Source organism: Bombus fervidus, chromosome 4 (assembly GCF_041682495.2).
Source record: "Bombus fervidus isolate BK054 chromosome 4, iyBomFerv1, whole genome shotgun sequence".
NCBI classification, from domain to species: Eukaryota; Metazoa; Arthropoda; class Insecta; order Hymenoptera; family Apidae; genus Bombus; species Bombus fervidus.
This window is the reverse complement of record NC_091520.1, coordinates 12300902-12327917: the sequence shown is the minus strand read 5'-3', so window position 1 is coordinate 12327917 and position 27016 is coordinate 12300902. Positions and strand designations below refer to the sequence as shown.

Below are 27016 nucleotides of genomic sequence, written 5' to 3'. Positions count from 1 at the left end.
TACGACCGGCTATCGGAAAAAAAGATATTGTTGCTGTTTCTTTGTAATCTAAAGAGATATCGATCAAAATCATAGTAACACTCTTGTTTCAATCATCGATGCGAATATCAAACGTTAAAAACTCTTTCGGTATGAATATGTATGCAACTTCTTGTTACGTTTTACGCATTGATTTTGATAGATGTGGCTGTTACATGACTTGTACTGCAACAATTTTACGACCGACTATTTAGCATCTACAAAAAAGACTATATAAAAAGTGTATTTGAATATATTAGTATTCCTTGCCTCTTTTCATGATTTAGCAGAGCTTCTGCGCTGCTTCTTCGATTAAATCGATGATTTATTTGATTATATTGGAGCCTCCTTTTTTGTGTTATTTATTTACATTTTAAGCCTGTTGTTTGCATCGTAGGTTTTCATTCATCGTTCTGCTCGTTTATTTATGTTCCTTCGTTTATTTTCACTTCCTTCCACTGATTTTGCTGCATAACAGATTCTAAATAATTGTTCAGCATCCGATATCGCTAAATGTCGGAACAAGAAAACTTGGAAGCACGGTTCATACGTTCAAGTACAAGGAAAGGAAAGTAAATGGGTGTGGCGAGATTAAAAAACCTGGTAATAATATTTTTCAGATCCGAGGCAATGGTCGGAAGCAGCTGTCGCCCACTGGTTGCACTGGGCCATAGGGGAATTCTCCCTGGCTGGTGTGGCGATGCAACCCTGGCAGAACATGACGGGGAAACAGATTTGTGCCATGGGCAAGGAATCATTTTTGGCACGTGCTCCGGCCTTCATGGGCGATATCCTGTGGGAACACCTCGAGATCCTGCAGAAAGGTACGTGACTTTCTCTGCTTCTTCTTCCTTCCATACTCTCTTCGTTTGTTACCCTTATCCTCGTGCGAAGTCAACGCGCTAATTACCCCCCTAACATCTGTAAAATCTCTTCGAATCCTCTATTAATTAATTGCGATACGATATACAAATATTGAAAAATTCAATCATCGACAAGATAGTTTCTCCAGAAAATAAAAAAAGACACTCGAATCTTTCTCCAACAACAACAAAAAAAAAAAAAAAAGAAAAAAGGAAATAACAGACCTCCGTATCCCTTACATTGCAAAATAAAAGAGAATTTTCATTCGAAATTTCTGAAGACTCGCAAAATGGAAAAACAGACTTCGTTATCGATCAAAAGTTTAGTTTATACTGGATATACGATTTTACTTTATACATGAGATATTTAAAAAATTGAATCATCGACATACTACTTCCCCTAGAAATAGAAAGGATCTTCTTCCAAGTAAAAGAAGAACCTCTATATCCCCCTGTTCTCCAAAATAGAAGGGAGTGGTCATTTTCTGAAGATTCGCGAGAAGGGAAAACAGGTTGGAGCGGAAGAATCATTTTCCTTAGGCTAGCACGGGGACATCCTATAGTCCGCTGAACAAAAACACAGATCGAATTTCCGTAAAATCGCAATGTCACGGCAGGCACAGGTACCTAAACACACGAGGCAATACGGAGAGAGAGAGGGGAGGAGGGAGAGAGAGAGAAAGAGAGTGAGAGTGAAAGGGAAGAATAAGAGAAAAAGAGAAAGATCGACGGGGGAACAATGACGAGATCGTGGAAGCGAGACGCGTATCCTCTCTCTTTCTGTGTGTGAGCTTCGTGTTTTCAGCGTTTCGAAGCGTTGAATCGGCACTTTTTATTCGAAACGAAGGAGAGAATGGAGGAAAAAAGAGCCGTGCGCCATAGAAACTCCCACTCCGGATATCCTGTGCCACCAGAATGCTCCCGTGCCATTGCCTCGGCCACTTAGGTGGTTTTCGGACCACTCGACCAACGTCTGTATGGATCACTGTGTGTAAAAGCGCGCATGCAACCCGGTAATCCCACTCGTGTTTCGATTACAAGATAGAGGCCGGGATACTTTACAATGGACCCAGCGATTTTTACGGGAAAGAGGGTGGAAATCGAAGCACCGGTATAATACTCGTTCGTGTTCACGGCGGTTATTCATTTTCCAGAAAAGACGCGCACATGATGATTTTCTTCTTCCTTCTAAGAGTATCGAGACGGTCACCTAAGAACTCATCGTTTTCAATTTATTCCAGAGATTCGTCTAGCGATGTTTTTTAATTCAGCGCAAGAGCTATCGCCGTTTAACCGTAGAATACAAAGGTTGATAATGTCTGTATCTGACAAATCTTTCATTGGCCGCGGATTATACGTTTCGTTGTCGATCGTTAACAAAATAATGCGTTTAACTATTAATCGAAAGGAAAATGTACGATATCGTTTCTTAAAGATAAAAGAAGCTTAGGACGAAATGGGAAATTTAACGAGCGTCTGTATATCGTAAGATGTCAAGTTACAAAGTTGTGAAATCAGATAAAATACACCATGTAAAGAAGGACTTTCTTCGGCTTCTCCTTTTCCTCGGCATAGGATCAATCATCGAGAGGTTAGTCGCGGGACGTTGATCGTTCGTATCGTATATCGTTGGAAGGAAGTTTCCCTGGAACTTCTACATCTTCGCCGATGTGGACAGGAAGGGCGTGAGCGAGAGAGACGGATAGAGAAAGAGAAAGGGAGGCTAAGAGGGACAAGGTATGAAATGATCGGGGCAGGAAGCGGAGGTTCACCCATGATTTAATTCCCGTTAAGTAAAATCCCGTACTTCCTCATCGATTATTCGTGTCGTCTGATAGCCGGGGAAACCGCGATTCAATCGAATGGCCCGATTAGACACACGTAACACCAACCTCCATCATATCCGATTTTTATCCGATGTTACACGCTTCCTTTTCTTCTTCTTATTCTGTACTCTAATTAATGTGTGACCAAGTTCATTCGAAATTCAATAAAATCATTCACGAGGAAGATTATCGTGACGTGCCGTGATATTACGAGCAAACGAATGTTATAAATATTCTATTTCTTGAATAACATTTTATCTATTTCCTCGTAGCTTCGTTTCTTGCTTTGCATTTGATAATAATAAAAAAAACAGGAGTACCATTATGTTTCTAAATATGGAACAGACTGTAACAGATACGAGCTATCTCTGTTATCAGAAAACAATGAGTAGAAACGTTATAATGAGACGAGCCGGGATAATTATTTCGGATAACAGAGTGCATCACAGTGAAGTAGATATGATTGCCTGATAAAAGAAAACAGCAAATTAGCATATACGTAATATCTACATAAAAATAACAGTGTTTTTTATGTCGATTCGTAAACCAGTTTGTCATAGTCGTACGTAGCTGAAATATTTTTATCGAGGGTTCTTTCATACGCCGGATGGAACAATGGAAGAACGCTCGTGATCCGTGGCCAATCGCGATTCAACGTGTGTTGGTGCACGCGCGTAGACGCGACATAGCGTGGGTAATCGCTTTGATTCCGCGAACGAGAACGGATATTAGGAAACTCTCTCGTGCGCCGTAAAAAAAAAAAAAAAAAGTAGAAACTAAAAAGCTGCATCCTCGTGATGCAGGCGTACACGATCGGAATCACTGGTGAAACGATCGTTCGTTCGTCCAAGCCAATTTCTGTCGTTTCGTCGCCCTTTGCGCAATCTCAGATTTCCTTTTTTCTGTTTATTATTACATGCGACGCGACATCGTTGCGATTTCATAGCGGCGACGCCATGTAATTTGGCAGGATTAATAGTTTTAATGATATAATGCACTCGACCGATGTTCGCTAAGATTGTAGACATCTGTTTTATAATTTCGCTATTTTGCGCCAAATACGGCGATCAGTTAAGTTTGTAAACTTCATTTGGCTTGTTACAAAACTAAATGCTATCGCGCAAGAGAATTTATTACTATGTACCGGCCACTCAAATCTTATATTTCTAATCGGAGGATTACACGGTCGTGTGCATTGCGTTGTTATACAAGGAACCTAAATCTGACAGCGTCGTTTCTACAAAATCGTAAATATTGGGTTGGCAATTAAGTGATTGCGGATTTTGTCAATACCACCTAGTGACAAAAGCCGCTATCACTTAGTTGTCAAGCCAATAAATCGGCTCTAAATAAATTTCTCTTCTCTTCAGAGGGAAAGATATTTCGGACGTGCAACAAAAATTGTCAAGTTATCTCGTAACGTGCTATCTCGTTCTGAAAACGTTAAATTCCATTTTATATATCGTTCGGTTGTCAAAGTTGATAGAAAACTTAGGTGAAAACGAAAAGGGAAGAGGTGGAGTGGCTTCCTGGGATGGAATTGATTTTCCTATAGCGCAAGCTCACCGGGTCAGAAACGCAGAATCGTTCGTTTGGTTCGTCGATGAATCACGCCAATGGCAATCGTCTCCTTCGCAATAATGGCCGTAATAATGGAGCACGGCTAGATCGTTCATCACGATTACGTTCGCGGTGCTCTTGCGCCGGAATGGTAAAAACAGGGACCGAGTTTGCACGCGCGGCTTAACGCCGCCGCCACTGTAATTGGCTTAATGACATGGAATTCTATAATCGCGTAACTACGGGCACAAACATTAATTACTCCTCCCGCGTTGCTCTGCTGCTATGTAAACACCGTGTTAACGTGTACGATATAACTGTACGGTGGAATAAGATTAATGTATCGAAAAACTAGAAACAATTAAATATTCTAGACTTGTTCTAGAACTCGAACGTGGTAAAGATCAGGGTCTTCGCTTTTCTGAAGCTGGTAAACATCATCGTATATCCATCGTTCGTTAGAATTCCTCCAATTATCGTAAGCTATCGATTCTAAAGCTCGGTGTAGCGGCTGGTGACGGATAATATTTTATTGTAATAGATAAATACATAATTTCGCCGTAATATACAGATATATTTATTGTCGTTATTGCATCTTTATCGCAGCTACGAAAACTAAGAAGCTATGATAATTATATAACTGTATAAATTCCACTACTACGAAGACTATGGTAAATAGTTAGAACGTTAAAAAATTATCGATACCGCGATGGGTGATAAAAATTGCAAAATCGAGCTTCGATATCGTCGTGTTTTTTCGCTTCGGACCGTCGGAGCATACTGTATGAAGAAACATTCATTCTTGTCGTATTCAGCTCGCACTTTAAACGGTCTAATCGTGACTAGCCGAGGTTCGAGACTTTGAAAATTTTCGCAAGAAAATCTCCTTTCCAAGATTCTCCTCCGATTTCACTCCTCCAGTTCCTCTCCTCCTTGAATAAAAAAAGAAAAAGCCTAGAACGAAATGGTAATAGAAAAAAATCTGCGGTAATACGCGAGGAAGCAGGGACGACCGGCGACTATAGTCGGCGAGAAAACCGTGGACAGAATGCGGCGAACTGAGGAATTTGTTCCGTTTTCCATCCAGATGTCGACGCGGCGAAGGCCTCGCTGGAGAACGTGCCGGGCAACATGTACGAAAGCGTATGCGTGCCAGATTTAGGTGATTTCTTGGGATACCAGAGCGGTGCTCATCAGGTCGCGACACCGGAACACAAGAGTCCAGCGACGCCAGCGAGTTCCGCCACCTCGAACTCGTCCGGCCCTCAAAACACTGGAAACCAACCTACGGCTCCGTTGCAACCACCTTCCGCCGCGGTCTCTCTGCCCTCGAGACAGTATCATAACGATGGTAAGTGTCTCTCACATTTCATCTATCCTCTGCTCCAGTTTCCTCAAAAAACGAACGATCGAGATTGGACTCTTATCGATTTACACGTAGAAAAATCGATGGTACAGCTTCGCGTGGACGAAACGTAAAATATATAGAGTCAAATGTTCATTACGGAAACACGAGAGACGAACGTTGTACCTAAGTGTAGATTGATCGAGGTTAACAGATGTGTAGCTCGAGTCGTAGCAAGGAAAGAGATACGTAAAGGTTCGACGCGAAGTGATAAATTAAAAGGGATTGAAACATGGTACACGACGAGCAGCCTTGTCCTGGGAAGGTTCTCGTCGGTCGTGTAAAACTCTTGCTGACAATATGGACTCGACTGAACATCGAATTCCTCCTGTTCGAGCGAGGTGTAGGCACAGCCACAGGAACAACGAGTTAATCTATTCTTCTAAGACTTTGTTCAGCGTTTCCCAAACCCTCGGTCGATTTACCTTCTTCGACTATTACTTCTGAACATAAATCTCGTATAAGACCTCTGGGTATTTAAGTATCTTTTACTTCGATCGAGAGCAACTTTGTCGTGTATAGAAGAAAAGTACGAGGAGATCGATCTCCAAGGAACAAATAACTAAACTTTTAATCTACACTCTCGCTGAACAGTCTTAGAGCGATTGTTATATTTTTATACGAAAGTCCATCGTATTAAAAAGATTGTCACTTCCGACTATCACTTCCAGAAAATCCGATTTTCCTTCCTCGCAACCGATTCTCCTAGAAGATTAGCTAGCTAGCTCGTAGTTGAGGTTGGGAAACGCTGAGCAGAGACGAAGAGGATGCAAGAGCATGGCAAGTCCAGCGTGCGACAAGCCGATTTATTTATTTCCCCGATTGCGAGCGACGAACGAAGGAAAGCGTTGCGAGTGGCGGGCACAGAGGAGTTTCTCATTGTTACGTCAGGGTGGCTGATAGCATCTCTCTACACACCGCGTTTGCACGTGTTGCCACAAGTCTCTCATTATCGTCGTTGTGTTCGCGTCTCGTTTAACCGTTTCGTCGTCGGATCGTCCCTCCTCGAGGAGACGAGGAAAGAAGGAAGAAGGGGGCTAGCGACAATCCACGCGATTTCACCGAGGGTTTTCGCGATGCTTGCTGGAAGAAGTCGGCTCATTAACCGAGACTTCCACCTGACACGGGGCAAAGGGTTCGCGGGATTGCAATATCTCGCGGCCCCGTTCATGGTGCGCAATTCGCGCCGCTGTGATTCACCTTATTCTCGGCGTTTTCATCGGCTGAACTCTGACGCAACTCATTCAGCCGAAGGACTCGTCGTTCCACAGACGAACAATGGAAAACTCGATTCGTTCACCGGGGAGTAGATCGCTGTCCCATTCATCCGATCGAACAATTCGTCGTTGCCCCGATATTTTCCCTCGTTTCTCGGTTAATCGACCGTAGCAACTCGTAGATTGCGGAATATCATAGCGGGATTGGAATGTTATCCTTTGAAAACGGTAGTTCGTGGTTGTCGTATCACTGATACGTCATTACAATTTGGCTCCATCGAATTCTATTTTACGCCATTCCAATAGAACTTGCTTCCATGGTATCCACTGCAATCGAATTCGGATAATTCTACTTGCACGAGGACGACACGTTTGTGAAGATCGTTTTCGGTTGGGAAGAATCCTAGGTACGAATTGCGACATGTATTTTAAATGTTTGTAAAGAGTCGGTTGGATATTTTCCATAAAATCTGTGGAAGAAGCGAAGCTAGTGACATAGTGACGAGGACTACACGCGTGTTTGATACGCGTTAGGGAATCGCAGCCGGGTCGAATAGAACGGAACAGAGGAGAACATTATGAGGCGAGCGTTCGTAGCGTAGGTAACAATTACCTAGCCGGGGTCCTTACGTCATTGCAGCAGTGACCGTGGGTGAACGAGGGAAAGTCGGGCCCTCTGCACGCTTCGCCGCGGACAATGGAGACGACGCCGGGCTCTGTTGCCTCTCTCGACATCCTCGCGTTTAGTCCAATAAAAAATCCACGATGTTCCTCCGCGCCTCTCGGTCACTCCCTTCCCAGTTTCGGAACTAGGTATGATTTAACCGAGCTATTTATTGCTACGCGTCTTTCATTCGTAAAAAAAACTATATATCCATTTTGTCGATTTGTTTCTTCTTTTCTTTTTAATATAAAAATTCCGAAAAATCTTCGCTACGTTCTTTCGTTTCACGCCCTAGAGCTTGTTCTCTCCTCCGAAGTTCGAGGTAGAATATAGTATAGTATTCTTCAAACTCGTTAGAATTCCCTGATTTTCGAATTCAAAGTTTGTACCGAAGTTGGTAATTATGTTCCTTGAGGATGATTCAGCGAAGCAGTGGAACGTAGGATTGTTTGTTTTTTCCAGAATCGTAGCGATTGAATGAACGATATAATGAATAGTTAGAATAATCGGATAAATTATGCCTAGGATCCGTCGGTTGGAAAAGTTGGAGAACGCGCGTGCAGCAGTAACGTAATGCATCGGTTCCAAGAGGAGGAGGTCGAAAGCGAGGATAAGCGAGAGTCGAACCAGAGACCTCGAAGAGCCGCGATACATAACGTAACAGTGCTCCGGCAAGCAGAAATAATGAGTCTATTATACGGTCGCCTGTGTTGGTCGTCTTGCAACGACACGTTCTATACTTGTGCACGAGTATCGCGATACAGTACGCCAAGCCCGATGAAAAATCTGCGAAATCTTCCTATCGTTTTTGCATGGAAATCGTTCGCTGGAATTAATTCAGTCCCACTTATTCCCATCTTTCTTCTTTAATTACAAGTACTGATAATAATTCGTTGTTCAAATAATTTAGAATCTTATGTTAATTTATTACGTAAAAAGGAACTACTATCGGTATTCCCAAAGTACCGTTACATTACGGATTTCGTTAAAGATATAATTACGACGAAGTAATATGTAGGTTAGATTTGGATTAGTAAATTTCAATTGAAATTAATTTATTCGATTCAGCCTTCTTAATTCAGTACGTACGAAGAATTCGTTATTAAAATTTCTCAAAGTTCTACGTTAGGAATTTTATTAAAGATATAGTCGTATTAAATTGATATATGGAATGTTCGAAAAGGTAGCGATATTCAAGAAAAATCAACGTTCTATTAAACGACACGTGTATCTTCTTGTTGCTTTCAGTCATTTTTTGACAAATTTTTCGGTTTACAACGTTCAGTTTCTTCCAACGATAACGAAACTATGCTACATCCTTAACGTTTAATTTTGTTCAATAACGTAGTACCAACCAGCTCGATTTTACCATTCCGCTGTTCTTCAGAAATTCGTAATAAATAATGTTCTTTCAACTGTGCCGAAACCAAGAAGGAATTCGTCGTTTTTAAAACAAATTTACAAATATACTCCAAACTCCCTGGTATTTCGAAATCGCGCAATCTGAGCTTTCCAAATGCCTGCACAATCCGTCATCCAAGGTTCAACTTTACGAAATTCGAACACACTGCTCGAATATCGAACGAAATATCAACCCTTCAGAGACCGTTTCCTGTACTATTAGTCGAATATATCGACACGAAGAGCCAACGTATCGTGATTCGATAGTACATCGATAAATATTTCGAGGATAGTGTTGGACGACGATCGTTTCCGTTTGTCACGTATGATCGTCGCACGTGCACGGACACAGAGACTGTGGTCTCGCACACGCGGCCGCTCGTGCATAAATTATAGTCGGTGTCGAATCCCGTGCGCGCAAAAGCGATTCCCTACGGTTTACTGACACCCGGGCCAAAAAAGGTTCGGCCATCGTGACGCCATTCGCTACGTTTATGGAAAGGTTAGTCAATCGTGCCGACGAGTACAATGATTATTTGTTAAGCAACCACCGCGTGATAACTAGCCGAGACTGGCCATACGGCATTTTGATTGGCCAATCGGCTGTCCTCTGAAAGAGCGGATTTTAGCGGCCACACAAGCCTTCGTTGCTGTCCTCCAACGATATTCTTCTCTTCCTTTTATTCATATCTGAACTATAGCCGCACGTGTGCCATTGTATACCTCGAGAGAGAGATCGATATGGTGCATCGAGGGTAGATCGAAGGGGATGCTCGATATTTAGGTATTAGATGTCGTTGCAACGAGCTGAATAGCATGGTGGAGCGGAAATGGTGAGCTTGAACAACGAGAGAAAATTGTCGAGGCTTTTAATGAAAGTATCGGAAAGAATTTCGTAAGGTTCAAGGGTTGAAGATTTTTCCAATTCGTTTGCAAGAAGATGCGGGGAACGTCTAGAACCTGAAATTGTACTCTGTTAGAAGAGAGTGAATACATAAGAATTAATATATCGCACGTAACTAGCTAACGATCGCTTTCCAAGTGGTTTCCTTCTGCATCGAATACGTAATTACCAGAGTTTCACAAGGTCCTTCAGAGTTGTGATCGAACGACCGACTGCTATGCTGTCTATCTATGAGCAAAACTATAATAATCCACATACTCAGGCTGACTTAATTAAACCGTCATCCAGCTCATAAAAGCCAAAACGAAGAACAGAAAGAGCATCGGAAACATCGTTTTTTGGAGTGCGACGAGGTGGAAGCACGAGCATATGTCATAATGAGAGGCTTGTGGACGATCGTACAAGGCCGCAGAACAAACATTCCAGTACAGGGATGAAGGATCCGGCGAGTAGGGTCGTAGAGGGATGAAACGATTGGAGAAGGGAAAAGGCGTGCGGACAAGGGGGTGACGGGGGGTTGATGGTTGTTGGCGCAGGTTGTATTCATTCACTCGTTCATTCATAGTTCGTACACCGCCTCGGGGACCTACAAAGCCTCTGGCTCATTCAGAACTCACGACACGACCGCCGTGTATGTGTATGTCTTTTTTTTTTTTCGTCCCTTCTTCCTGTCCGTGTACGTTCGCCCTCGACGACGTCGTTCATCGTCGTCACCGTCGTAGTTCTCTTCTGGTCGTCGTTTCTCGTCCTCCTCCTGATCGTTGATTGGTGGTAGCTCGTCTTAGAGAGGAGAGAAATATGGGTAGAGATGGTTAGATATAATGGTGAGGAATAGAACGTGTGGAAGCTCACGTTACAACCGGAAGCCGAGGCAGCATAGTGAAAGGGAAGGAGGAGTCCTACCCCAATATTCCGGGAGCGAGATAGTTTTATAATGTCCTCGAGTGCTCCTCCCTTAATGCACCCCTAAATGCAGCCTCCTCGAACTGGCTCTCGCTTGTGTGCACGTTCGTACACGACGTGGCATTGTTGCTCACTTGGAGAGCGTTCGGAATCGAACAGATGCCAGGGGAGAGAGAGAAAGAGAGAAAGAAAGAAGCTTGTAAGATCTTGTACGTTCGTTTTAGAGTATGTTGAGATACCGACCCCCATTATGAGCGAGTATTATCGAGCTCTCGCGAGATTTTTAGGGATTCGACGATCTTTAGGTTTTCACCGTTCTTTGACGGGTTTCCAATTTTCTTAACTGTCGGTTCCAGGTTTCAGAGATAGGTCTTTGGATCTTGGTCGGAAGGTTCAGATAATTCCATGTTGTTTTTACTAGTGGGACGAAGTTTCTGATAGTCATATGTTGTTTCTAAATCCTTCCTGTCCGATATATTTCTCATTTCCCATCTCTAGTTTCGGTTTTTCGTTATAGAGACCGTAAACTGGAGAAAACGCGTGGAATTCTCTCCTAATTCGAAACTACTAAAAGATAATCGGAATATTTTTCAATTTCACCCCTCGACTCTTGAAAATACATCTGACACACCGGTTGAGACTTCCAGGCAAACCAGACATCGATTTGCCGTAACTCTGTTAACTCGTGCCGAACATGAGGACAAAAGACGGTGAGTGGAAGAAAAGAGGCCAGAGGACAGAGTAAAGTGGGAGGTGCAAATCTAGGGATAGGGAGAAACGAAGGCAAACGCAACAAGAGCGGAGCAAAGCAACTCGCGCGAACGGTAAAAGCGTGCGGAGAAACGAAGGCACAAGGCGCATCGAACTCTCGTGTCCTTATTGTGCGATGCTCGTAAGTCCCATTACTATTGCCGGCGGACTATACGAGAAGCGAGAGGCACGAGGCGTAGGGGAGCGAGCACTTCCGGTCCCCTCTGCATCACGTGCGAGCCCGCCGAACAGAGAAACCCCCGTTTGCCTCGCCTCTCTTAGCATCCGGTCTCTCTGCGCCTCCCCAGCCAGCCCCCTCTCAAAAATAGGCTAGGCCCTTCGAGTTGCGACCTCGTATTATAAGCGTTATACCAGTATGTATATATGTACTCCCGCCACGTTACTTCTGTTTTATGCTTCATCCTTTTCTCTTCTCTTTTGTTCTTTTTTTATGATTTTTTGGAGGCAAGATTCTTCAGCATTTCCTCTTATTCGTTGTTTTATCGTACAAGAGAATGAAGGGGTGGGTTGATGAAACGTTTGCAGCTCTATTTTGTTTCGTTCCTCTGACGAATATTTTCTTACTGCATTGGAACTTGATTTAACAGAAATAGTTAATGTTCGCAGTAATATAAGAATACCTTCGAGTTGTGAATATCTTTGGAAAGTAAATTACTCGAGATGAATCAATTGGCATATTGAATACGTTACTACCGTGACGGCAAAGTGTTAGGACTCTGTAGAAGAAGGATTTAGTGGCTTTGGAAAGTCAATGTCAAGCAAGGAACGAGATTTGTCGTTCGATCCACAGGACCAAGAATAATATTATCCTTAGTCGATCTATCACGGGGATGGGACATCTCCAGCATACGCTTACGGTAATACCAGCCAGCTGGGCCCCTAACTTTACGACACCTCCGCTAGGCGCCCCTTTGGAAGCAACCCAATTTTATCCAATTTACGTGTCTTAACTTCTAATTTACGATCTCGCACGAGCAAAGCCAATGATCCACCGAAACTACCTTAAACACAGACAGTTCGTTTCAACTTTCTCATAAACTAATCAAGATGCTTAACTAACCAAGTCACTCAAATTGATGCTTGAAACATATCTATCCACTACCCTACGAAACACTCAATTCTCAAATACATTACATTGTTCTTTATTGACTCGTAGGAGCTACTTAAAACCAGTCGTCCAATCTGAGCTTCAAATTCTCGAGGAAATCCATGGCACATACTCAATCGTGTAGAAAATATCGCCTCGGTGGCAGCAGGTGGTTGTTGAAGCTTCGAAGGGGCGTTTGTGAATCCCTCCCTCTCCCCACTCACCCCTACAACCGACCACTCACCCCACTACGCGTCACACGTATCCCCACCACGAGCCGCATTTCTCTCCCACCAGTGCTTCGTTATCCCCACCACTGGACACTTCCACCTCCAACAAGGAGCAGCAATGTGACGGAGGACGAAACAGTCCGCAGCTGGTTGAATCGCGTCCCGTCGAGGAACGGGGTGGGGGTAACGTTTGCTGGCGGTGGAAGGGGAGGGTTGGACGGGAGGGGAAGTGACGGAAGGGAGGTCGATGCAGAGGACCGGAGAGCGGAAACGGTGCGGCGCTTCGTCACAGTGACACGCGCGCTCACGTCAAGTGGAGAGTGCACGCGAAAGGAAGCTCTGTTGTACGTACGATTCGCGCCTCTTTTTCGTCGATCTTTTTTCTTCATCCGACGCGTATTTTCTTCTCGAATCTTCGTTTCTCGTTGTGATTCTTCGACGTTCGGTCGTTCATTCGTTCGCGAGTTAATACACCATTCTTCTAAAGAAAAGTCAGAGATTCTCTTCGAGCTACTCAGGTGTTAGTTGTTCTTTCGCTTGGATACAGTGTGAAGATTATAGTACAGCAGTTGGAAGAGACAGAGTGATTGTTTTGGAAGGTAAAAGGAGGATAGAGGGCTTGTGCCTCGAGGGTGGCTGGCTCCAACCCGTGGAACACCTGTTGCATGGATCAACGCGGTATTCTGCGTGGAAGTTGTTATCTCGTCTAGAGTACTGGAGTTCTGTGTGCATAGGAGTCCCGTTTGGTTTGCCGAGTTTTAAGATATATAAAAGGTGCGAGGGAAACTGTACCTGTTCGATGCTGACTACCAAAGTGTGTTTACCGCGAAGAACGATCGGAGAGTCCGTCGTGATTCTGTGATAATATTGTGCATTTCAGTGAATGGACACTGACCGAAGTGAAGAATTTTGCAAACCGATCGTCTATGGTTTTTCCTTGTGAAAAGTGCTCGGTCATCTACGTTTCTACGAACTTCGTCGACGATTCTCTTAGGATAGAACGTATATAAATATTCAGAGTTGCCTCCCCCTTCTCCTCGCCTAGAAAATTTCGCATGCTCGCCGAAACTTAGCTATGCAATTCGTGGACGAGCAAAGTCTATCGCGTTCTTGGAAAACAACGACGAAACTTTCCCGCATGCTCGATCGTGGCCAGTCGATTCTGAGAGCCTGATCCTCTCTCGGCTGATCGTCTCGGTGTTCTCTCACACACGGCGCGGCACGGCGAGAGAGAAGGTGGGTGCACGAATGCGCGCGTGCATCGGCGCGAGTAGGTGCGCGTCAACGAGCGGGCAGCACCGGGCAGCAGAAGAAGCGGCAGAGGAATCATCAGAGGGACGTCACGGCGGGCGTCGCGGGCGTCGAGACGTCGCGGCCTTCGGGGCAGGCGCCGGCCATAATCGTCGGCACGTACGGCAACCATTCGGATCCACTCTGTCAGACGACGAGTAGCGGCCCCGCTGCATCTTCGGAGATGGTGCTCCACATGCTGGACACGCTGATGACAGGCCACGAACCGTTTTACGCCGATTACCCCTCGTACCAGGAGACGGACCCTCTCACCCATCCGCACCATCAACATCCGCATCAGCACGCGATCGCGCGCAACACCGGCATGCCGCCGGTCTCCTTGGATGCGACCACCCATACGCCAGGTACTCGCGACAATTCTCTTCTTCGTCCTCTTACCGATACAATCAGCTGCAAAGTCGATTTTCCTCTTGATATCTTTCGCGACTTTAATGCGAATGAAAGTATACGAAACGATGGATCATCGGATTTTCGAGATGAACTTCGCGGATGCTTCTTGGAGTTAAGTTTCCTGAGGATTGAAATTTGCATACTCTTCGTCAGTTTGGATGAACTCGATGTAGACGAAGGATGATTAGATTTCGAGAAGGATCTTCGATCCTTCTGAAAATGTTTTCTAAGAGTCTGAGAGTCGGGTATAGAGTTGTTTTATTCTTCGTTATTTTTTCTGATTTTAACGTGGACGAAACTGTTCAAAGTCAAAGATGAGTTCGAGGGGAGTCCCTGTTTTCCGGGCATTGGGTATTGTATTGAATCTATTACACATCGGAATTTCCTTATTCTTCGTCTTTGTCGATGATTTTAATATAGACGAAAGTATTCGAAACGAAGGATGGCGAAGTTTTGTCAGACCTTCTCAAAGATGTTTCTAGAACAGATTTTTTGGAATTTCTGGATTGAAATCTTCTTTGTTTCATTACCAACGAAATAGGACGTAGAATTTCTTCTGTCGTCGCTGTTTTCAGTGATTTTGATAAAACGGATAACTGGCTTTCGAGCGATGTTTCTGAAAATGTTCTCCGTAAATGCTTTTTGGCGTATGAAACAGATTTCAGATTTATTAATGAAAAGCTTGTACTCGTTAAAAGTATATGACTTAACAATCTTATTATATTTGTAGATTATACATACGGGCTGTCAATAAAATTAGTTCGAAATTCTTGTTTCGTAGACCGTTTCTCCAAGGTTATGTTAGATATTGAATTTAAACATTGATAAAACGCTTATGTTTGATAATACGTCATTATTGTATCGAAGAATGATTGGCTGTTGAGGTCAATATTAGCGTGGTATTAATAATAATAATCTCAATAATAATAAAACAGAATTGTTTCGATGGATAGTGCATTTTGTCAGACGCTTCCCAGCTGTCCCTTTGAATACTAAGCTCACAAAGTGTAACAGGACAGGAAGCAGCTCAAAAATTGGAATTTCGTCAAACTGTCACTACCTGGCCACAGATATCGGTGGATACATTTATATAAGTAATTATTTTCATTTAAATCGGATAAGCATACGTCACATCAAATATGTCAGATCAGCTTCTGCGAGCTTCGAGCATATCTTCTGGAATATTTATACTCGTTCGAAACTCGTTTGATATATCTCGGCCCAAAGACGGGACAATACTTTCAAGTTTTTTCAACGTCAACAATGGGTACTTTCATTAGAATTTCGTTCGTTGTATCGTATGTACCATAATTTAATAAGTCGTTCCGATATCTATTAATATTATTATTTATTTGTCACCAATGAAATATTTTTTATCTTTATGCATTTGTAAATGCGTAACGTTATCTCACGATAATTCAGCGAAAGGCTGATTCGGTGCAGGTTCAATGGATCTTCATCATCGTTCGGTGTCAGCATGGTCTGATCTTCGTCCAGGGCATCAAAGTTTTCGCCCAGTGGTGGCTAAACGCGTCTCGTTCAGCCACTCATGCCGCTCGTGCCGCCACAGTGTGCGGTTAATTGGCCATTTGACCAAGGTCAATCGTCTATGATTGCATTAAAGTGCATTACCGGTGTGTCGAGACGAAAACGTTCCGGTAAATGTAAACCAACAAACTATCGAATCGAATTCACGCTTATCCACTTCGTTGCGACCGAATCTTCGCTCAGAGAATCTTGTATCGCCTGTAAGATTTCAACAGAGATAAAGTTTTATCGAGTCTACACGAAGTGTAAAATACTAAAGAAAGTATTTGTACACCATTTTATCTATCATAGCATATAATACACCAACTAATTAGATTCACGTATGTATATTAAATTCCGCATCGTTTAGAAATACTTTCATATGATACTACGATGACGTGAAAAACTATAGAATCTGAAAGAACGTTTCATTGGAAAGTAAGATACTTGCAAATACTTTTGGTAGCCAATGTACATAAAAAGTCGTGTCGAGATTTTCAACGCGTTTGTAGAAGCAAAGAAAAGATCCGATACGCGATCAACCTTTAATAATTTCATGCTATAAATCTGTATTCTATAAATCTAGAATCTAATAAATCTGCGATTGCAGTGTTAACGTTATAGAGGTTTGTCTCTTCCCGTGCACTCATAGGTATGTTATTACATGTGCACCTTTCATTCCGATTTCTTTGATACAAGTTCTACGCTTTAGCTATGGATATATTGCGGTAGCGTTAACATTGAACGGACGAGCAAAAAGAGAGAGACTGGAAGCAATGCTCGATAATAATCGTTGTGCCCCGGCCGCATAATGATCCGTAACTATATCGTTATTTTTAACGCGGGGGCTTCTTTTGTTCGCGATGCACGTCGCCATTCGCAGCCTAGGTGTGGCCCGATGCTAAATTGCCAATAAACCTGGTGCCGTGCCATGCAAGGTCGCTATTGCATGGCTCGCCACGGATGGCCGCGATCGGATTTAAAGAAGCGATCCCTCGATCGCGCATGCGATACACCTCGCGCCACCGGAGAGCGCAACATTTCCCTGAACGTTACACCGATGCACAATCGCCGTGAATTCGCGCAACCGTGCAATTATTGCGGTATCGCTTCGATGGAAAGGAGCGGACGATCGTTTTCGGCGATGAAACTCTGCTGGATCGGAAATCGAACGCGATCGATGATGATTTTAAGGCTCTATTGTACGAATGAAAATTATAGATTCGAATTTTACGTTCTATTGTTGGTAGATTAATTTGATATTATAACGTCACGATTGCTGTTTTTCTTCGAGTATTTACGTATATTTATATAAATAGATACAGAAGCGATTAACGCTACTTTATGGATTGTATAATTGCATATCTAAGTAGACGTTTGTTTATCGTAAGCATCGTGTAGAAGATCCGCGAGATCGAATATTTCTTACTTATATTTAAAGCCAACTTTATCAAGAACAAATACGCTTATTTTTTAGTCGTTTAACGATTTGTTAACGTACAATGTCGCGTGCACGCGACCACGTAAGTACGTAAACATGCAACGTAGGATCTGAGAGAGTTCGGCTTACTCTGCTTCTTTGCAAGCGCGGCTGACTTCGTTGCGAAATCTACTCGCTATCCGCAAGAATATTAAAATCTTTGGCTACCGAGAGTTACCGGCTGAGAAGCATATTTAAAAAATATAAATGATATACGAAATGGAAATTGCTCGCGGAGACGATTGTTCGTCGAACATGCATGAAATGCGTTCGAGTAATCTCGACCGGAAGCATGGAAAAATGATAAATATGCATTACGAATGATCGCGCGAGAATTGTCATATCGCAGACAACTATCTTTGTCCACTATAAACTCATCATTCTGGTTTATCAAACGATGACCGCGTATTAACAAATATCGGTGACATCGGAATTTCACATTTTGCCAAACTTCTATCCTTTTCCGAAATCTTGTGGACATTGTGGATATTGTCATGTTTTGGCATTGTATCGACAATCATAAGTAGGTTAAGAAAGTTGATAGATTAAAGGAAATTGCAGGTAACTTACTCTTCAGCCATCCCTTAAGCCTTAAATGGAAATATATATTAGTATAATATATATTTATAATAGAAATATATATTATCCAAAGCTTTTGTTAAATACACGTAATTTTTTTTAGAACTAAACTAGAGACCTAGTTATCCTAAGGACGATATACGGAGGATCAACGATATTGACAATATTTCAAGGTTCTCGATGAAAATATGCTTTGTTAATAAATATTGACAACACTGTGTTGACGATACATATTGATACTTGTGTTTCAGAACCTGAAATACTGATAATATATGTCGAACGTTGAGAACCTCCTAAGATCAAACGTATTTATCATTTGATTAGCTACCAAGTAACTCGTGAAACGTGCAACATCGAGCGAGATATATTCACTAAGCATCGACGAATTTTGAAATCGAACCCAATGTCGAAGAATACAGTCTTCGAAGTCGCAAGACAAGCGATAAATCCAAGAAGTTGATACACATATAAAAAGTTGTAGTATTTATATGCGACGCATAAAAATTTTCCATGCATTCGCATACGGTGACGCGGTGGCGCGCGAGCGTACATCGTTTTGGTTGAAAAAACACGCGTATACCGGCTCGTTGTCGCGGAGACAGGCTGTGCGGAGTGTGGGAGAGTTCGCAGGTCACCGGTCTACCGAACAATGCGCGATTTCGTTGTCGTCGAGGACGACTATTTTTTTTCTTTTTTATTTTTCTACTTTTTCTCCGAGTCTCGTTCTATCGTACAATTGTCACCGCGTTCTTACGCGCACGTCTCTCGCGTTTTTCATCATCCTCGTTTCGTCGCGACATTCGCGCGCGTCAACATGTTTTTATTCCGTTTTTCTGTCTTGTACGTTAAGATTTGCTTCTCTGTTGCGAGGACAATGCTAATCTGATGGTGCGTTATTAGTTCCTTGAACTTATTATTGTTGTTATTATTATTATTATCATTATTACCATTGTTATCGTAAAAGAAATATCAAAATTAGATATTGTTATTGCCAATTCTTATGAATCAGTTGAACATTTATACTGTTTCCGAGATATGTAAGCGTACTTGTCTTTTACGCAAATATTTGATTTTTGGATTACTCATCTCCTGTCATGATTTAGATAGACGAAATTATCGTGGATTTTTTACATTTACTCTGAGACTTGTCAGACTGCTATCGTAAACGTCGATAAAATACCAGACTCAGACAGAGCGATTGATCTCTTATCGTTGCCTGCGCACTAGCAATTTTTAAATAATCCTTTGATCTTCTTATTATCTTGATAAGGGCCTAGTGAATGCGTAAGCACATGATTTCGACGAAGAAGAAAAACGGTGGAAAGGGGGAAAATAACAGTCCCGATTCATTGAATTCGCAGCGTACCTCGAATGTCGTTTGTTCGCATACAAAACAGCTCAGAGCATGGCAACTAGCGTTAAAGCAAATTCATTGTTTCCTCCGCTAATACTTTTATTCAACCTCTGGTTTGCCAGTTGGAAATAGTTCGATATTCGTTGACCATAAGCCATCTAATATCTAAACAGTCTCAACCTTCATTAAGGTAACCCTAGATAATTTTATTTCATTATTTTAATATAATTCGAGTATGAATTTCACGAATCGAAACATTTCTAGTCAATAAAGGATTTAGCCTTTTGAAGGCCCGCAGCTAATAACTATTGAACTAAATGAAATTTAAAACCATTTAACCTGGCTGAATCGATGTTTGTTAAATCAATAGAAAATTACTATTTAATATAATTGATATTTTCATTGTTAATGTTTAAAAATCTTTTGGCTAATTTGTCAGAATATAATATTCGCATATAGTTAGATGGTAAAGAGTGGGCCCATCGATTGTTCGTCTCGAATAATTATTATCTTAGTTAAGCTAAAATTTTACAGCCTTTGCACACTAACAAATGTATTTTATGTATTATTCTTTTATGACTGCCATAACGTTTCGGGGAACGTTATTGCTATTGTTAACGTACTATTGTTGCTTACAGTGTCAGTGTCAGAATAAATCCACCCCTGCTTCTAATATCGAGTATTCACAATAAGTTACTATTTGCGTTAACAATAGCACACATCGTTTCTTAATACAAGATCTAAGAATTATTTAAGAAATTAAGAAATTAGTACTAGAATTACCATGACCGTCAAAATGATTCGTAATTTCTTTCATAATAATTTTATAGATGCATTTTTGTGTTTCGTTAAATTTTTGTAAAGTATGAAGGTTCTCTTTCTTCGGTACGAGTTTTATGCTTCGGCCCTATTTCTATCGCATTCGATAAAAAAAAAAATTTAACGAATGAAACTTCTTCGAAAGGAATCTAGTCCTACACCTGCGTCATCCAGTGCCTGGAGCTTCGGCCAAAAATCAAATCGAATCTTCTGTATCTAAAAAAGATTCCGATACGGGCCGCGAGAAGAAGGAGCAGAAGAGGAGAATCGGCGGGCTCCAGAGAAAGAAAAAGATAATAGGCTTCCGGCGATGAAAGCGTTCGCGGGGCAGGTTTTAATTTTCAAGAGGCCGCCGGTCTACTCCTTTTTCTCCTTCTTCCTCGTCGTCGTGTTCTTCTCTTCTCCGGCTTATATACACGCAGCAGCTGTGCAGGCCGACTGGCGTTTCATTCGATTTGGCGCGTGCCTCGTGGCCTGCGTTGCTGACCACGTTTTGCTTGCTGGCTGCCTTGCGTTGCTTCGCCGTTACTCGTTGCTTGCGGACCAGCCCTTGGCACCTGTTCCACAGCTGATACGCGTCTGGCTGGTGGCTACATTTGCTCCCTCGAAACTATCTTCTTCTTCTTTTTCTTCTTCTTCTTCGTCATTTTACTCGTTTATTTCTCTCTTACCAGGCGCTTTCTCTTCTGGATTGAATTCCAGCACAGAGTTCGTATTTCATTGTAGATCTTATCATTTGTTTATCGACGAAGCAACGAGCTACACGAGTAGAGGGTGTACCGGACGAAAGGAAATACGCTATAGAAGGTATGCGATGAAAAATATCGAAGTGGTAAATTATCATAAAATGTTTACATGTAGATAAAAGCTGAATGACTTTAGATATTTTGTATATTTTTGCATCTTAAAATTTCTCATAAACGCATAAACATCCGTGGTCTAATAATAAATTTGTTTAGTTCTCTTGACTCTCTATGACGTCATGTGACTCGAACGTTGCTTACACGCTTACATGTCTATATTTTTTTAAACATTACTGCACTGCTTAGTACTTTATCATATTTTAGTTTATTATTGGTTTACTGCATCGCTATTCTCTCTAAAAGAATTTCTGTATATAATCCCTGTTTTTCTAGTATGAATCAGAAACAATAATCAACCATAATTTTTTTTTTTATAATTTGAGACTTAAACGCATTGTCGATGGAAGTAACGTTTATGCGAAAGGAAAGAAAATTAAAACAGGCAGCACGAATTCTTGCCTTCTTCGTCTATAGTTCCTCTGGGTCCAGGGGAAATACCATACAAAACGCAGGTCACGATTTGCCAACACTTTCTGTAGGTTACGTTCCAACGCCCTTCCTATTCGTACATTCCTTCGGTATCGTGGAACATACAAATAATTCATCGTTGGTATTTACAATTGGAAGTTAGTTAAATGACTCGAGTGATTTTTCATAGGAAGAGATACGAAGAGAGCAATAGTTCCATGGGAAGCTCAGTTATAATTAGGATTAAAAACATGCAGATCAGGAAGTAGATTACTTATATATATATATATTCACATATACATATATATATACAGATAGCGTGTCGTAATCCATTCTGGATAACAAAGAACCCGCGAACTTGGAATTAATCATCCAAGGATTACGTTAATGTACCCTGCCAGCGAGAATCATGCAATGCCGTGGAGGTAATATCAGAACTGCAAAATACAAAGAACGTTGGAACGCTCTTGGAAAGCGAAAATTGAAAAGAGGAAGCCCTCGTTTGCAAATTTAACGAGACTCCGGGGCCGAAATTCCAGAACCGCCCAAAAGTATGCCAGCCCGGTTGAACTTTGGAGAAAAAGAAGAACGAGAGCCAACGTGAAAGAAAAGCGATCAAGACAAACGCGAAGGAAGAAAAAAGAATTGCCTGCTCCGGCTTCAATTGTTCATCCGTGTGAACAAACGCGCGGCCTGAATGCTTCAGGAATTTCGGAATAGTTTCGTTGCTCTGCCCCCCTCTTTAGGAGTCGCGGCTCAAGACGGCGACGAAGACGAAAAAGCAGAGGAACAAGAAGAAGAAGAGGTAGAAGAAGAGGTGGAGAGGAAGGATCGTGAAGGAAGGAACGCGAGAAGAGGGTGCATTTAGGTAGCATGAAAACATGTACCTCGTGGAGGAGCACACGAGCAAAGTGTTCATGGTTTTACGTGTGTGTTCGGCGTTTAGGTGTATGCGTGCGCGTGGCACGCCGTGAGGGCCGACTCGAAGCTGCACTCCCACGCTCACCGTCCATGAAATGGGGTGCGAGGTGCAGCTACACGCCAACCCATGCAGGTGTAGGTGGTGTGCGCAAGGGTCCGTCCCTTGGGCCCCCATTAACGTCGACGTTCCTCGAACCGACTTGCCCGCGAACCTATGAGAACCCGCCTGGACTTATATGATAATTCCGCGTGTCGTTACACTCTTTGACCCTTTATGGTGGTGTCTACCGAGCGAGAGGTTTCTTTCCCTTGCGCCTTGCGCTGGGCAGAATTTGTTTGACTCGTTGTTACAGGACCATTGTTTTAGTAACAGAGTACAGGAGAACTCGGAAATTTGTTCATTAACGTAGAACCAACGTTAATGGGACATACAGGATAATTTAGAAATTAACTTTCACGACGAATTGTAATTTTGGATCATTTCCATAGTATAGGATGAAATTCAAGACTATTAAAATTCTACCTCGGTGATTCTAATTCTTAGAGCGAGAGATTTATTTTCTTAGGTTTAGATTAGCTGCTTAGGATTCGAATGCTTCGAACGATTTTCGTTCAGTATGATAATTTTGATATTTAGCAAATCTTCGAAAGCTTCGACTTCTTCCACCTTTCCATTACAAAAAAAGATATTAACTAACAAGATCTATATACTAATCTAGATACCCTGCATCTACTGATCTATATTAAATACATATCATCGCACCCTTATACCGTTTACAAACGATATCGTTCCTCTGTCGTGTAAACAGACAATTGTTCCAACGAAGCTACGATTAATTGCGCTTCCACTTAACTGCAAACTAAATGAATCGATTTTGCAATCCACAGTGGCTTTTGCAACCGATCGACACGGCTAGATATCTATCGTATCTCCGACAATCGTGGAAGTTCGTTAACGCGAGTGGACCCATTATTCGTGTCGCGAACGATAGCTGTTCGTTACGGGTCGAGTGCCGGGCCACCTGTTTTCCTCGCCGTTAAAAAGGATAAGTGTGGGAACGTCGGCTGGTCACACATATCGTGCACATTGTAATTCCGTGTGTTCACGCAACGCGACGCTTAGCCAGTGGATTATGATAATCCACCAGAAGCCATTGTCCTGCACGACGTCGGGGGATGCCGTGGAATCGCGGGCCTCGCTACCAAGCTGCTCGGAATAATTAGCGATTTTTTATGGTTGCGAAGCGCGAGCAGAATTCATTGGAAAAGAAAATTGTTTAATTAAAATCCGGTGTTATATAACCAACGGATACGATAAGAAGCCACGCTAACTGCGACATTTAGAAACGGTTCAGTGTTTTATTTATAGTAGCTTCTTAATGGAAAAGAGATCGTTTGCATGTGAAGTGCGATTTTTACCAATGAAATCTCACACAAGCGTTCAGAATATCGACGAAACGTTATTAAAACGTCAATCGTCCCCCACAAAAGGCATAATCGAAACCAGATTATGTGCGCGTGTACTGTTATCTTCGCGGAGCCGGATTCGCGAAGCCTAACGCTCTTGATCTTATCAGTAACTGGAATGAAACGACAAAAATCCGTTCTTTTCATATCCGATGTAATTAATTTCCCCGATAATGTGTTGCAATTATGTTTTAGCATCTAGACGGCGGTATTTATCAACAGAAGATTTAAAGAATTTACTAAAAGATGAATGACAAGTGTTATTTATGCAGACAATAGCAAATAAAAGCTTAAGACTAGTTTTCTGATTGATTGATTATCGCGTTATGTTGTACATATTAAATAAACACTAATCTGCAGTTCTTCGCTATCGAACTCCATCCAATCGTAACACTCTGTTAAGTTTCGAATCGTCGGAAAATATCACTTTTCTCAAATCTTGTACTGTTCAATGCTTTAGTGCTTCGGCGAAAGCAATTGCCAACTTTCCATTTTTACAACTAACTAAGTATTTGTTTCTTCCGAAACACGCATCCTTTGAGGCTTAAAATCATTCGCGGCGCAGATTTCTTTTTGAATATCAGCAGCGTAGCGGTTCGAAAATGATCGTAGTCCAACTTGGCTGTAGCTTTTTATTCGTCGTAATAGCATCCAATTTTTCTAAATTTATAACTACTATGCCTGCTTACAAGCTGTCTCAAATCTTCCAATGATATGCGTATTTGCTATATTCTTTCTATAGTATTTTTCTTTTTGCGTGATATGCCTTCTTAAATGTAACAATTGTTATTACAAGTTTAATACGTCGTGTTAAATAGGCTTATTATCGTTCGATTAATTCGAAGCGTCACTTTGTTCGAATGTTGTCTTAAACATTAGTTTAATTTTACGACATTTAATGTTTTAAATGCAGCATCGAACCGCTTCATACATTTTGTATTCATCCTGTCAAGTATTGTTCATATCTTAATAATGGTTTCGTGACCATTGGTAGATACATGTGGTGTGTCACTGTAAGGAAAACTTGGAAGTGTTAATTAGTTCTTAATAATATGGTGTAGGATTAACTATCGGAAAGGTAGTCGTCTTAAACTTTTGTTCGCTACTGCAAATATTGGGGCAACGAAAGAGTATAATTATTTTAATTCAGTAGTTGTTTTCGTAACAACACGAATAAAAGGCGTTTTGATCAAATATTTGCTACGAAGAATCGCGGACAGGATATTTCTTATTTTAATGAATCTTTCACAAGTTTTATAACTTCTACATGTGCGATAATATATAAGCTCGAATAAAACAATTAAATCTTATAATTTTGCTTCTCTTATAAAAACAAAGTTAAAATAAGCGGCGCAATATAACTTGCGCTTTCTATTATCTCGTGTCAAGCATAGAGTAAATTTTAATGTTGCATGACTTTTTCGAAAATCTGCAATAAGGAAAAGTTACGAGTATTTTTCCAAAAGTCCAAAGAATTATTACAAATTGCGATTTATCGGATGTTTGTCCTTCGCGCGGTATTAAAGTTTACGAACTCGAGGGAAAATTCGGTTATCAGTTTGTGACTAATCCGTTGTCGATAATTTAACAATAAATATCTTTGTTTTATTGCTAATTTTTAAACAATATCGCAAAAGTTACAGTCGTTATGTACTCGTATACGTTTATTACTTATATTTTTCCACTTACATACGTTTATAATCTACAACATTAAATTATATTTGCAATGCAATAAATTTCACATATTGTAATTATAATTTCAAATATATTTCGCAATTTCGATTTTTCTTCTGTCGCAAACTCGCGCCGAGATCGCATCGTGCGCGAGAAGTAAATTATTTTGATGCAAATCGCAGCATGTTTTATATTAATTAGGGACCTCGTTTGGCGAATATCTTTATCGCAAAGACGACGAAAGTTATAGAATTTTGTCCAGGATACGTGTCTTCCATCGCACTGTGCGACAGTGAGAACAGAGTATTCCCAGTGTTGTTTCGATCCATCGCTTAATTACATATTTACCATCCGTGACGTAGTAGAAATTACTACGAAACGAGCGCAATATCCAATAAAAGAAGTGTATTAATAAAACGACTCTTACATGTGCGTGTAAAATGCAAATTTATACTAAATAATAACAAACAAGCCGCAAACTCCAAACCCCAAGAGCGATGGAATATCTTCATAAAATATTAAAACATCAACTTTACTCTACAACTTATTTATCGATGATATACATACTTGTTCCTCCTACTGCCTTTTTTTTTCCTCTTCTGTTTATGGATGATTTGAAATTGTATCACGTTATTGATAATCCTGTCAGCTATAAACTTACTCAGAATGACATTCACAAGCATGCTGCACGTGCAGTCGTCTATTTATACTTAACTTGAAGAAATGCCCGGTCATTCGTTTCTCTCGAGTTAGTATCTCAATTCAATTCAAATAATTACACCGTACACGGTCCCTTTCTCTCGTCTACAACAACTATTCGGGACCTTGGTGTAATCTTCTCGACTGATCTATCATTCGCTTCTCACATCATCAAGGTTGCCACTGACAGTAGTGCGATCGAGCTTCTTGGTTACATTACATAGAGCGTGTAAGTTTTTTTTAAGGATGTCAACACCGTTAGATCGTATCGTGTATCGTGCGTTGGTTAGGCCTCACTTAAAACTACTGTTCTACCATCTGGTCATCTTACCATTCTCGTCACATTATCAATTTAGAACGTGTACAGCGTATAGATTTTTATGCTTAGCCACGTGTTTTAAGCTGTCACGCGTCTCTAACGTTGATTACGATTACTCTGGCCTTTGTTAAACGTCCGTTGCGTCTGAATCTATCGAACGTAGGACACTTACATTCCCTCACAAATCACTAAACGGCATTATAAATAGCTTTTTTATCTTATCTTAGCTTATGGAATCTTAGCTCGTTTTAAAACTCGCGTGCTCCCTCGATCAGGCATCGCTTATTCCTTCACGCGTGTTCCTCTTAACGGTGTCCCATAATGGGTCGCTTTGGGCCCAGTTGGTATACTCCCTC

The 27016-nt window shown here is 41.5% G+C and overlaps 1 protein-coding gene across 5 annotated transcripts in view; it reads left to right on the top strand.

Annotated features, from left to right (window-relative positions):
* Nucleotides 1-27016, top strand: part of Pnt (ETS transcription factor pointed) — a 144176-nt gene that overhangs the window by 111825 nt on the left and 5335 nt on the right. For 4 of the 5 annotated variants that reach the window (XM_072001467.1, XM_072001465.1, XM_072001466.1 and 1 more), the window contains 2 exons: nt 639-842; nt 5355-5618. In XM_072001467.1, coding sequence (XP_071857568.1) covers nt 639-842; nt 5355-5618 — 468 coding nt within the window. The remainder of the gene's footprint in view (nt 1-638; nt 843-5354; nt 5619-27016) is intronic. The other variant, XM_072001469.1, reaches the window with a different exon arrangement.